Genomic DNA, 13,992 nt, shown 5'->3' on the forward strand with positions numbered 1-13,992 from the left:
TGGGTGTAAACTCTGCACAATGATGATGCTTGCTAATATAGCTGCACTGAATTTATTGCAACATCTGAGGCAGCAGAACAGGGAAGCTACCTACAGACTGTTTTTTTTGTTGTTGTTGTTTTTTCCCCCAATTTTTGATGGGTTTTGCTGCCTCATGATAGGCCCATTTCTTCTTGTTGGTGTAAAAGTAATGCTTCTGTATTGTCATTTCCACTGATCATTTGGTTTTACTTTGCTTTGGAGTGAATAATGCCTGGTGACTCACACCTGAGCAGATGGACAAAATACTGTAAAATCTAGACCAAGCTGCTGTCATAAATAAGGCATCAGCAGCATAACTCACGGTGTGAGCGAGCACGTGGTGGAATGCAGTGTGGCTTTGGACGCTGGTTCTCATTGCTGTGTCCTTGCAATTTGTTATTTGTTCCTGTGAGCACAGCAAAGCCTGGCCCATGGGGGTTTCAGGTCCAGGAAATGTATAAATCTGCCCTTATGGTTTGGGAGGGAAGAGCAGTAGAAGGGGTGACTCAAAGGAACCCCAGACTAGAGGTTGTTCCCTCCTACCTCCTGCTTGGCCTGAACATCCTTCTAAGTAATTGCCAAAATCCGTCCTTCCTCTCAGTGACGACTTGGACTTTTTGTGAAGCTTCACAGAATCACAGAATTGAAGGGGTTGGAAGGGACCTCAAAAGATCATCGGGTCCAACCCCCCTGCCAAAGAAGGTTCCTCAGAGCAGGCTGCCCAGGTAGGTGTCCAGACGGGCCTTGGATATTTCCAGAGAAGGAGACTCCACAACCTCTCTGGGCAGCCTGTTCCAGTGCTCCGTCACCCTCACCATGAAGAAGTTCTTCCTCATGTTGGTGCAGAACTTTCTATGCTCTATCTTGTGACCATCACTCCTTGTCCTGTTCCTGCAAACCACTGAAAAGAGGTTGGCCAAATCCCTCAGTCTCCCACACCTCAGGTATTTATACACATTGATGAGATCCCCTCTCAGTCCTCTTTTCTCCAGGATGAACAGACCCAGGTCTCTCAGCCTTTCCTCATAGGGAAGATGCTCCAGGCCCTGTATCAGCTTTGTGGCCCTCTGCTGGACTCTTTCCAAGAGATCCCTGTCTTTTTTGTACCGGGGAGCCCAGAAATGGACACAGTACTCCAGGTGAGGCCTGACCAGGGCAGAGTGGAGGGGGAGAATCACCTCCCTTGACCTGCTGGCCACGCTCCTTTTAATGAACGCCAGGATCCCATTAGCCCTCTGGGCCACGAGGGCACACTGCTGGCTCATGGTCAACCTGTTGTCCACCAGGACCCCCAGGTCCTTCTAGACTTCTCAGTGTGCAATTCATTCATACAAAAAAAAAAAAAAAAAGAGAGAGAACCGCAAATGGGCTAAGAGGGCAAAAAGCTCAGTCTCTAGAGGAAAGCATAGCAGTGGTATTTTTTCAGCCTGTTTGTACACACGTCGAGCTATGGCCTCCTTCCAAAAGCTGCACTCCTGCTATATGCTTCATTTTACGGCTGACCACAGTCATTAACTTTGTGGGGCCTCCTGACTACTTGCAACTAAAGTCCTTTCTCCTGTCATAAATTCAGCTCAAGCCATAACTAAGAAATTACTGATTTCACACATACCAAAAATATCTGGTTACTACTATTGATATTTCATTCAGAATACTTTATTTGGGTTAGTATTATTATTTAATGCAAAAATATCTGATTCATAAATATGATGTTAGAACTGGGACTTTGCCTTAAGATTGTTCTAGATGTACACTCCCTACAAGTACAGAAATAAAAAGGAACAAATAGCCATTACTTCCAGTAAGCAGAATTTGCATACGGAAGTGTTCAGGTAAATGGCTAGTATCAATAACCTTTTTTGACATTTACAGAATGGTAAAAGAAGTTACTTTGTTTTAGCACTTTAATTAGAGCAGACCTGGATATACGTTCGTAATTAAACCTTGGATGTCCAAGTTGACTCACAAGCAAAATGTTAATATTTGAGCGATTACTTTACACCTGTGATGTTTGTACACCTTCATTTTGCTTCAGAAATGCCACATACATTCAACAACTGTATGGCACACACATGGGCAAACATACTCACATATGGCGTTCTCCTCTGAATATGCATCTAGAGGCTTTGTATGCTGATTATTTATGCACTGGTCATTTAAGAAAATGTCAGTGGATGCAAATCTGTACCATTTACTTCTGCTTTACCATTTATTTCACTCATATACACCAATGCCTTTTGACACCATTCTTGTGTACTTGCTCTGGTATTAGGAAGTGGCTTTGAATATGGAGTTACATACAGCTCAGGAGCCCTGTTACCAGAAGAATCGGCATGTGATTTCAGTCTCTTTCAGGAGCAGGTGAGGGGTCTGGAGAACAAGTCTTATGAGGAGTGGCTGAGGGAGCTGGGGTGGTTAGAAGAGGAGGCTCAGGGGCGACCTTAATTGCTCTCTAGAGGTACCTTAAAGGAGGCTGTAGCGAGGTGGGGGCTGGTCTATTCTCCCACGTTCCTTGGTGACAGGACGAGGGGAAATGGGCTAAAGTTGCGACAGGGGAGGTTTAGGTTGGATATTAGGAAAAACTTCTTTACCGAAAGGGTTGTTGGGCATTGGAATGGGCTGCCCAGAGAAGTGGTTGAGTCACCATCCCTGGCTGTCTTTAAAAGATGTTTAGGTGTAGAACTTAGTGATATGGTTTAGTGGAGGACTGGTTAGTGCTAGGTCAGAGGTTGGACTAGTTGATCTTGGAGGTCTCTTCCAACCTAGATGATTCCATGATTCTGTGAAATAACTGTAATACCTGAGTAACTCTGCTAAAGCTAACAAAGATACTCCATACTCCACATACCAGAAAAAACACTGTGGAAAATGCAGTCTCATCAGTGTATGTCCTGTACGTTACTTCTTGTGAATCCTTACTAGGTAATTTAATAGGGAATTGATTCAAAGGTTAAATAATAAAAATCTCTATGAATATACATCCTGCTTAGTACTTCCTTTAGTATATGTGTGTGAATATATATTGGGGATGATTGTGTGTATTCCTTTTCTATTTCATGCATCATCTGATTTCAAAGTATTTATTTACACCACTTGTAAGTCAAGGAAGAAAAAGAAGGTAAGGGAAACAGAGGAAGCAGGATGTTCTGTATTAAGGCTAATACATATTTATAGTTGCCTTTTTTCTTTCTGAGTTTCAGGATACTGGTTTGATGCAAACAAAACACATTTTACTGGCATTTCCTCTTTTGTAGCAAGAGTTAGAGCCTAGTAAAATCACATCTGTCCTTTTGCTTCATAATCTAATAGCTATTAAAGTTAAAATCAGGTAGTATATTCTGTGTTAGACTTTCCATTCTGATTAACATTTCAAGAGCTAATTTCAAAACAAACCGAAGCAGCAGCAACAGGAAGATACAAAAAAAAAAAAAAAAAAAAAAAGACAAGAGCTATTTTAGTGTATTTTATATACATTTTTACTGTCATAGTAATTTATGAAGTCATTAAATAGGCAATAAAGACCTAATATCAATGATATACAAGTGTCATAAGGCTGCAAAATGACTGTCAGCAAAACCAGATGTATTTAAAATCAGATTCTATTTGATCAGAGATCTTTTTTAGGTTTAATCAGATTTTTACCTGGATTCCAAAAAAAAAAAAAAAAAAAAAGCAAGCAATGTTTTGGATTCAGTTTTGTTGTGGAACTCTTCTAAATGACTATGGTACATCAGTGCTCTGATGTGGCCCGAGGGCCTCACTGTTTCACTAGAAATTAATTAAGCAGCATGAAGCATCTGTATTATTAGGGATTCAAAGAGCAAGATGCATTAATTGTGCTGTAAGTCCTTCTTCCACCCTGCAAACAGAGATGTTAATGTATCTATGCTGCTGCTTGGTGTGATTCAGTATTCAGTCCAGTGTATGTAATTAAATACAAGCTGGTTGTTTGGTTCATTCAGAGCTGACAAATGGAAATGTGGTGGGATTTTGTTTTATCAGAGGGCTAGTTATCAGATAAGTAGAACATCATTTTGTATTTCCTGCCCTAAATGCCAGAATTGTCAGTAGAACCTCAGACAGAAAATGAAGATATTTGCAAATCAGCTTTGAAGACTATGAAGAATCCAGGACTAGACTTCAAACAGCTGCTAGCTTAAGGAGAGGGCAGAAAATTAAGCAAAACCTGTCAGCATGAAATACCTGTTTTTGCTGTGTGTGTTTGTTGTGTTTTTGTTTTGTTTTGTTTTGTTTTGTTTTTTTAACAGCACAAAGAGGTATCTGGGAATAAATTGTCTCTAGCATAGAAAAATTCAAAATCGCAACTTTAGTTACTTTAACCAAAAAGTAGTTAAAGCAAGATGTTCCATGTTCAAAGCAAGAAAAAACTTCAATCGCTTGTAATGCAGAAGAAAAATCACATGACTTCAACAGTAAATTATTATTTTGAATAAGAATGGCATGATTTGGCTATAGCATCATATTTTTCTCATTGAAGTAAGGACATGAATCCTTACTCTAATGTTTTAAGACTTGAACAATTTTTGTGGAGGGGAGTTAAACCCTGCCAAGGGATTGTCAAGGGGTATAGTTGACGATGAATTCTCAGGACACTGCAAGGGTTGTCCTCTCCCATATGTTGTAACTGCATGCTGTTATATGTCATATGTCATACGTGTTATATGTCATATAGTCATTACGTGTCTAGCCATATAATGGCCCTCCAATGAAAGACCTATGGCTAAAGCCTTGAGCTGGCTTTGATAATATTTGTGTGTCGACTGTTTGTCTCAATCAGGTTTGTAGCTGAAGAGGGTTTTGATGCTTATGAGCTTCTGAACTTTCCTTCTGTTTATTTTCTATTTCATTTATGCCTAGAGCGTTTCCACAGGGTGCTATGAGATCTTTGTGGACATGTTCTTAAGGATAAATAAATACGGTATTGTATTTTGGCCCCCTAAGATTGACCTGCTCTTCCTTTCCCTGAACTTTGAGAAGATTTCAAGAGGCTGTGTTGAATCCTGTGGTGTTACAAACATCAAACTCCAACTCCTGCAGATCTTTTTGTGGAGCATAGGGATATTCTGGAATTTTTAAACCAGATGTGTATTTGCTTACTAGTTAAAATACTTTATTTAATTAGTTATTTGTTTGTTAAAGACATTACCCAAAAGGATGGATGATAACAAGCTACTAAATAGTAATTTGTATAACTACACAAGTGATCAAAATGAGTTCTTTAGCTGAAGCAGGTCTTTAGATATTAAGAAGAATTTTACCTCATTTCTTATGGTACCTGAGGTGATCACAATAGGACAGGTTTCCATAAAATGTCAAGGCCAGATTGACAAGAGTTGAGAAAGTCCAGTTGGAGCAAGATTTTTATATGGTCTGAGCTCTCATTTTTCCATTTAAATAGTGACCTCAGTGCAAAGTACTTAACATCTAGCATGTGATATGTGAGACTTAAACAATACACAGCTCTTAAGCAGTGTAGTAATTTTTCTTTGGATACAAGCCTTGGGTTTATGGGTCTGGATGAATGCAGTCTCTGAATTTGAGGAATGTTCATGGAAATTTTTTTTGGATGTGAGTTTGAATTGTTCTGTGAAATGAGTTTGTAGGTCTTAGTGTAGAGGCATCGTGAAATGCAGAGCTGAACTATTGAATTTATACCTGCTTTTTCACTGAAACCACACAAAACTTCATCTTTTGTGGGTCCTGACTTGTAAGATCATGGCCTCTTTCAATGAAAACAGGCCAAGTTTCATGCCTGAAAGAAAACCCACAGTATAAACCCGTCTAAGGTTTCTCCCTAAACGTTTTGTCACGGCTCTTTTTTGAGAGTTACACAGAACAGAGATGATTTGGCTATGAACACACCTCAGCCAAATCATGTGCTTGTTTGTTGGCTCAGCCACACTGATAGACACAGAGTGCCAAGACTTCTCCCACATTTGCAGACACTAGTCAAACCCTGGCACAGAAGGAGAACAGCTCGAGCATTTTTAAAAGAGTTAGATGGAAGATCAAATGCATCCTCTTTGTCAAATCTCTGTTTCTTTTCATATGTATTCATGCAATGAACCATGTAAAAGCACAGCAGGTGTTTTTCACCACATAGAAATGCTGGTTGAGAGTCTTAGTATTGTTGGCCCCACTTTATTTTTAGTTAGACATTATTGACAGGCTGTGTGCTCATATGAAAATATTTTGCTACTAGTAATTTCCCCTTTTAGCACAGCTATTACAATTTGTTGATTACAGAGATCCTTTTCTTATTCTTTTTGATACAGGCAATTATTGAAAACAGAACTGGGATCCTTTTTCACTGAATATTTACAGGTAGGCATGCGTTTTCTTTCATTTAAAATCAGAATATATTTTTAAGTGTTACTGAGCAAAATCTTCAACTCTAAATGCTGATCTGGAGCCCCTTGAAACCATTCAGAGATTTTCATGAATACTCTATGTTCTGTCATTTATGGGCTAATGAGATTTGGATTTTATATACATGTAGTTGGATAGTGAAACCCTAGCTTATGAAATAGACTTGTGTAGTCAGTGTATTTTTGTATGACTTTGCTGTCTTCCAGTGGACATCAGACATTCACTTATCACTTAAAGTTCCCGAGTAAACCAGTTAATTTCATTGTAGTATGGTTCCTAGGAAAGACATGTAGTTACAAGTACACACTGTCTGTTGAGGCAGTATTCTTCTCTAAGACAGTACAGGCTTTGTGGGTCACCATTTGAAGTCTGAGAAGTATTTTGCACTGCGCAGAGTAGGTGCTGCATCCTGAAAACAGTATGTGATTACAGCATCTTTTGAAAAGTGTCCCAAGTGATTTAAGCAAGTTGGACATGGCAGGATAAGTCCTTCAGTGATTGATCATTAAAATGAAACCTCTTCTACTGTCAAAAGTTAAGAAAGAACAAAATGTGAAATATGATAGCTAGAGGGAAGTATAGAATTGAGTAAAGGTGGTCTATTTTTATTTTCAGAATCAGCTGCTCACAAAAGGCATGGTGATCCTAAGGGACAAGATCCGGTTTTATGAAGGTAACTTGGATTTTAGTATGGCTGTCTATGTCTGTCACAGGAGTTTTAGCAAATGTATTTTGAAGGCAGCGCAATTTTTCCTGCAAACTTCCCTTGACTGTGGATTAACTGGTATCAGTTCATTTTGTTCTGTCGTGCCTTGGTGTTCCTATTTGCTTTCATTAGGGAGAAGTGATTGACTAGAGCAGTAAAGGAATAAATACCTTTAAATTTGTAAATCACAATGAAAGTTGTTTTTTTAAGTACCAAATTGAAAAATTAGATGCAGAGAAGTCCAATCCCTTGTTCTTCTGGTTTTACTAGCTTGAAAATCAAAAATAGTATAACTGATGTTTGAGATTAAAGCTGAGAAGAAATACTGAAATGTAAGACCACTAAGTGGCTTACAAATATAGGAATGTGTTTACCAAATACAAAATTTCAGCAAGCTGTGAAGTTTTGTTTTGTTTCTTTTTGGTTAGGTGGTTGGTTTTGTTTGTTTGGTTGGTTGATATTTTGTCATTTTGAACTTGGTGTATCACTTCATGATTTGATTTCTCTTTAAAATATGGTCAAGAAATACTGGTGAGATGAGGATTAAATTGATCAGTTGAACACATGGAAAAAACATGGAAATGTCAACACAATAAAACTCCAAGTTACGGGAAGTTAGCTGTAGTTTATGAATCTGTTTCATGGATGTGAGTTTCCAGGGCTGGAATCTGGATTTCCAGGCAGCAACACTATAGAGTCCATCCTGTAGATGGTGGCCCCATGTCTCCCAAAATCCCTGCCACAAAGCTGGGAGCCTGGAAGTTATGGGAGCTCCCATTCTGAGCAGGTCTCCTCTCCTGGGTCTGCAGCAGCAGGGGTCGTGCACTCAAATGTCAGGTTGTGCTATATCTAATGGTTTGGGTTTCCCTATCCATTTGGTGTTTTTGGGGAGAGCAAGATAATTTCAGGACACACTATAGCGTGTTTTTGTTCTGCAGGAAGTTTTGACAAGTTTAGCTTTTATTATGAAACAATCAATTATGTTTTATTCTTATATTTCCTTAAGAAGTTTCAATTAACTTTCAGAAGCACTGTGAAAAGTCCTATGTGCATTTGCATGTCATAGAAAACTGACAATATTATGCTTCATTTAAATGAGCACTGAGAGTAGCATAGCTTCCTTGAATACAGCAAATAAGTAAGTGTAGGGATCTTTGCCTGACAGTAAAACAAGCAGAATCTTGAAAGGACAGGGAAGTCACATTCCTTGGTGTGAAAGATGCTAATCGTCAACACACTGCAGGAATTCTTCCATAATCCACAGTTAAAAGCCTGCTTGGCAAAAGACAGTTAACTGCAGCCTTTCTGAGCTGCTGCACAGAAATCCATCACTTTACAGAACAAACTGCCCACAAGATGAAAGGAATGTGCTACACCAAGGGCATGTTTATCACAATAGGATATTTTCATTTGATACAATTCTAGGAGCAAAATTTGAAAAGGGATGCAAGTCTAAATCTTCAGCACCCACATTTGGAACCAAATTTTTAAGGGCTTAGTTTTCATTCAGCCTTAGCTTAAAGACAACTAATTTGTTTTACTATTTTTTAAAATCTGCTCTTAAGGAGTAGTTGGAGTTCTCCTTTGTGACAAGGTTTTCTTTCTTTAAAATATTTACAGTATATGGAAGTTATTATGCAGTGGTTTTTGTTATTATTACCACTGCTACAACTGCTAGGAAAAAGACAAATTCATTGAAAATGAGAACAACCTTTTCAGTCTTGTGCATGAGCGTGGTGTAGGACAGAGAGAATCCCTTTCTGATGCTGCAGAAATGAAGGCCTTGGGAGGGTTCACAAGCCGGCAGCTGCAGTATAGCATGGCAATCCAGATTTGTCACTGGAAGAACTTAAAGTCATCAACCCAGGAATAATTCAGGAGTTGCAGATGGCCAGAGCTGGTGCTGTTTGTCATGCACTTTAAAATGCAGTAAGATGAAGTAACCGATAATAAAGATTGGCACTTGGCTAACTTTTAGTGTAGATGTTTTGATGCAAACTTTGGGATGTGTGCACAATTCTGGGCAGGATGTTGCATGGCTGAAGCCTTAACTAATGCTATAAGTATTAATGGTATCTGATTCTGACACCGATTATTGATGGATTGCTATCAAATTTGCTTCTTGATAAGTCATACTATCTTACATGAATGACTGTGAGGTATTCAGATACTTTTCTCCTTAATTCTTGCTGGTGGACATACAACTGTCCCCATTTCACAGAAGAGGGGCACAGGGATACTAAAGAACTTGCCAAATTGGGGGCAGGCCACTTGGGGGGAACACAGATTTGAATTCAGTGTTCAACTGTTGAGCCAGACTTCCTCTCCCATAGCTCTCAACTCCTGCTTTTGCCTCAGTGTTTTGTAAAATTTTCTGTGAGAAACTCAGTGTCCAGCCTGGTTGTGCAAACTAGCTGGAGCTTCTCTGATCTCTACTGTGGAGTCTTCCACATAGCTGCAGCTGCAAAGGGATTGGAGAAGGCTGCAGGGAACTCACTTCATGGCAGGTTTTGACTACATCCTTTGAAAGCTATAGGAAAAAGGAGAGCCTGCCAGTGCCACTTTCTCTTTTCCATAGGTCTTGGATACAATTGTTTATGTAAGTGGAGATACAGGGAAGCCAAGGGATTAATCTCGAGGTGGTGCTTTGTAGAGGCATCTCCACAGAGGGAGGCTTGCTTTGCTGCCTTGTGGCTTGGAGGGCAGAGGGGGACGTGGTGGGGGAGATTTTTCTGCAAGAATGCTTCCACATTGAATCTGCTGTGTCCTCCTTCTACTGCTGTTCCCCGCAATCTTGTCCAGTAGGTACTACTGCAAGAAGAGGAGATGGTAACCTGATATATTCTTAATTCCTCACAGGGTTTTTCTGAGTAAGCTTTAACCTCAAAGTCTCTGAGTTTACTGAGAACATTAGGTTTGTCATCTGAAAAGACACGAATACTGAATGATTTGATACGCTGAGAGGAATACTAATTCCATGCTACTGAAAGTATCTGGTAAAGGATTCATATGTGTGTAGAACTCGCAGATTCATATCATTTCCTGTGCTTTTTAAGCCTTTGTAGTTAGACGATTACAACCAAAACAGTTCACTAGTTTGTTTCGTGTTTTTGCAGGGCAGAAACTACTGGATACCTTAGCTGAAACCTGGGATTTTTTCTTCAGTGATGTCCTGCCCATGCTTCAGGCTATTTTCTATCCTGTGCAGGTGAAAAATTGCTCTGTTACTATAGAATCTTGAAAAACTGGAAAAAGCAACCTTACTGGTTCATCAACAGATTGATACAATCCTTAACTCTATGTCTCCTTGGGCCAACCTCCCATTACAGCTGTTCTGTATAGTCATGCAAATAAGTTATTTAGGCAAACAAGGGTTTGAAGTGTTTGAGTGAAAAAGATGAAGGGGAACTTTGAAAACAAGAGCAGAGTGCAGGGAAGATGGTTGATCCTTATGCCAGCTCACACTAGAAGTCCAAAAATGTTATGAAAAATAAAGTGAAATATGCGCACAGTGAAGTAAGTGGAGCTGTGTTGACTTCTATGTACATATTTCCTCCTCAGCCATATGAATATCTGTGAAGTATCTTCATTTTTGTGGAGTTGTATTTCTGAGGTCAAGTTCTGTACTACTCAAAGTAGACACCAGTAGTTGGTAGAATTAGACCAGTTGACATGAGCACAGAATTTGATTCCAATAGTTTTAAATCCACAATAGGTACTTGATCCGATTTGGATGAAGGCTCAAACTTCTAACTTGATGGTCACAAAACTGTTGTTTATCACTAAAGTCCCAAGGAAATCTGTCCCAGATAGGTGTAAGTGACCTCCAGGAGTTGCTCCTAGATGCCTATAGATTTCAGTGGAATTTTGGTGCCTAAACATTTGGAGAAGCGTCGAAAACTTTCTCCCATTTATCCAAGTGGACTTTATGCGTAAAATAATTGTCCAAATGTTATTGATAATAGCATTGATATCTATAGTTAATTGCAGGCATCAAATATGAATTCAGTGGAAAAGCTCTAACTTCCCCTGAATTTTGATTCTGAAAGAGAAGAGCTCTGAAAACATACAGGGCTAGATCACCCATTGACTTATGTGTGGCCAGTAGAAAGTTTAAAATGGTAAAAGGAAGGCTGTATTAAAAACCTATTGTAACATCATGTGAGATTAAGTGCCACATAATCTAAATTCAAAGTGTTTAGGAACCTAGGGATAGAGGTAAGCTTTCAACATGATTTTCAAAAGTGCTTAACTAAATTAGAACTCACTTAGATGTTTTTGAAAATTGCACCAAGTGCCTCTTTCCACTGTTGTATTCATGAGACACTTCAAAGTAATTTAGCAATGCGAGTCTCCTCATTTTTCAAGTGGAAATAATTGCTAGTATTTTCAAAGGAGCATTAAGGGGGTAATAGCCCCAAATCTCAGGTAATTTCTGATAGATCTAAGTGTCTGATGTTCTAAGGTTACTTCCAAAAACCCGGCTGGTGCTTATGTGCTCTTGGAAAATCTATTCATTAGCAATTTAAGCAGATCTGGGGGATGCCGTTACTTTGGTATAAGTAATTATACAAAGTGAAAAGGAGTAAGCATGGGGAGGGATCAGGTGTCTTTATTTCCAAACTAAGATAAGTCAGTATTAGTTGAATACTAGACTTTTCAGAAGTGTTGTTTGACTGGCAGCACTCAGAACTGCAAGAAAGAATATGTGTGTACAGACACATATATCTGACAAAAAAGGCCTGATCCCAGCAATTGGAGGAGTTTTACAATTTCTCATCAGGCATAAGGCAAGTGCTGTTAATCTCTGCAGGCAGAGCTAGCATCACATTCTTCAGAAGAGATTTTTTTAAAATGAGGTACGATTCTTGTACAGCAAAAAGTTGTTTTTGAAAATTCAGTATGAAACTTCAGCTCTGCTCTTCTCTTATATCAAAGTCTCTCAAGCTGTACAGAACAGTGGGATACACAGGTGGGTTGAGTCAGGTTTCACACCATAATTTGAGGAGAGTACCCAGCCAGTGCTCAAAACCTTGGGGAAATAATGAAAATTCAACTCTGCTTTTTAAACTTTTTTTTTTTTTTTAACATACTATATATTTCCTTGCTGTAAGAATAAAAAATACTGTTATATATCTTGCATTCAGGTAAGATTTCTGCCTGCCCTTCCCCCCCCCCCCATCTCTCATCATCTTCATGCACAGTTGTACTCATTCATAGTCTGCAGCATTCAGAACTGCTAAACCAAATTCACTGTGCGGAACAATGGGCTATTCTGTGTCCTTTGTTCTATTTTCTCAGCTTTTCACTTATGTTTACCATTGCTGTAATCCCTCACAAGTGAAGGAAAGAATTTTCTCTGAGGATTTGGAAGCTTATTTTCACACTGCTCATAATCCATTTTGCTTTGTTTCTGTTCTAAGGGGAAGGAGCCCTCAGTTCGGCAGCTGGCTCTTCTACACTTTAGGAATATAATTACCCTCAACATTAAACTGGAAGATGCATTATCACGTTCCAGAGCAAGAGTTCCACCATCTATTATTCAGATGCTATTAATACTCCAGGTACACTGGTTACTTTTCTCTGGTTGTTTTCTCTCTCTTTTTCTATTGTATTGCTTAAGTCTGCTTTAGCGGCCTCTGATTTTAATCCTTCATTTAAAAGTTCTGCAGACTGCTAGAGCTTCTGTGCAATTAAATGTGGTCTTGGTCAGAAACAGGTATGTAGAGGCTCTGACTGCATGCCTTAAGACCTAGAGGGTCCAAGAATAAAGGCTGATTTTGAAACAGTGAGGGTTAAAGTAAGAATTTTTGCAGGCAGGCCAATGCATGTGGTAATGACATGACTTCCATGAAATGCTGAATGTTGCTTCATTAGCTGCTCTGGACATGAAGATTCTCACCTGTAATAGGCGACAAAGTGAGTATGTAATTTATGGTTGAATCATAGTCATATTTGGTCACTGGAACCAAATTCTGTCAAAACTGTTGATACAAAAACATTAAGACTGGCCGCTGATATTTGCGTTCAGTGTTAGACTTTTTAGTAGTGAAGAGAAACAAAAAGAGGAATTCCAGGCAAAGGGCAAGTTTAAGAAATTGTTTTCTTAGTTGCATGAGCTTGTGTTGGGGAGAAAGGGGATGAGGGAGAGAGTTGGGAGTAGATTTCCTAAGGAGCTGGGGATGCTGAGATTTTCTTGGCTAGTGGTGTTTTTTGCTGCTGTTGTTTTTTTGTATGTATGTTTGTTTGTTTGTTTTTTTAAAAAATATTTATAGCAGACAAGGGATATAGTTTCTCACACTTAAAGTTATTCTTCGATTTTCACGGTCATATGAATTAGTACTGTGTCTGAAGTTGTTTTAAAGGGCTGGATAATCTGAAGGCAGGTGATGAAAATGGAGGAAAGAAGTAAGATGACGTCCGCTTAACCAAGAAATGGAGTTTCATCCAGATTATCGCAGTGCCCATTTGTTGGGATGTATAATAGTGTGTTTAACCTCAGAAAAATTCTCAGAAAAAGATACTTAGGCAGTAGAACTGACTATCCCTTACTACCTGTCTCCCTAGCCTCCCTCTTGCCAAATGCTTCTTGAAACTACTGGCTGATGGTGGCATACTAACAGCATTATCAGAGATATTAAGATTCCTATGAGTTCCATGGAAATTAGTGTCTGGAGAGAGGAGAGCCTCAGGAAGCATGGGCTTAACTGCATAATGAGACATCAAAGAATTCACGTAATTGAGCTATGAACCCAACTGTGTTAACAGATACCAGAGACTCCACATGAGAGATTACCATTATGAAAATCTTAATCACGGGAGGGTTTTCTATCAGGCTTCCTTCCTTAGATGTGAGGTAAACTTCCCATTGGAAG

At 39.1% G+C, this 13,992-nt stretch overlaps 1 protein-coding gene across 4 annotated transcripts in view; it reads left to right on the forward strand.

Annotated features, from left to right (window-relative positions):
• The window catches only part of PRR5 (proline rich 5), an 87,402-nt gene that overhangs the window by 47,202 nt on the left and 26,208 nt on the right, over positions 1–13,992 (forward strand). For all 4 annotated transcript variants that reach the window (XM_082763983.1, XM_082763985.1, XM_082763984.1 and 1 more), the window contains 4 exons: positions 6,318–6,366; positions 7,027–7,084; positions 10,234–10,325; positions 12,541–12,681. In XM_082763983.1, coding sequence (XP_082620109.1) covers positions 6,318–6,366; positions 7,027–7,084; positions 10,234–10,325; positions 12,541–12,681 — 340 coding nt within the window. The remainder of the gene's footprint in view (positions 1–6,317; positions 6,367–7,026; positions 7,085–10,233; positions 10,326–12,540; positions 12,682–13,992) is intronic.

Source organism: Aythya marila (genome assembly GCF_965140915.1).
Source record: "Aythya marila genome assembly, chromosome: 1".
In the NCBI taxonomy this organism is placed as follows: Eukaryota; Metazoa; Chordata; class Aves; order Anseriformes; family Anatidae; genus Aythya; species Aythya marila.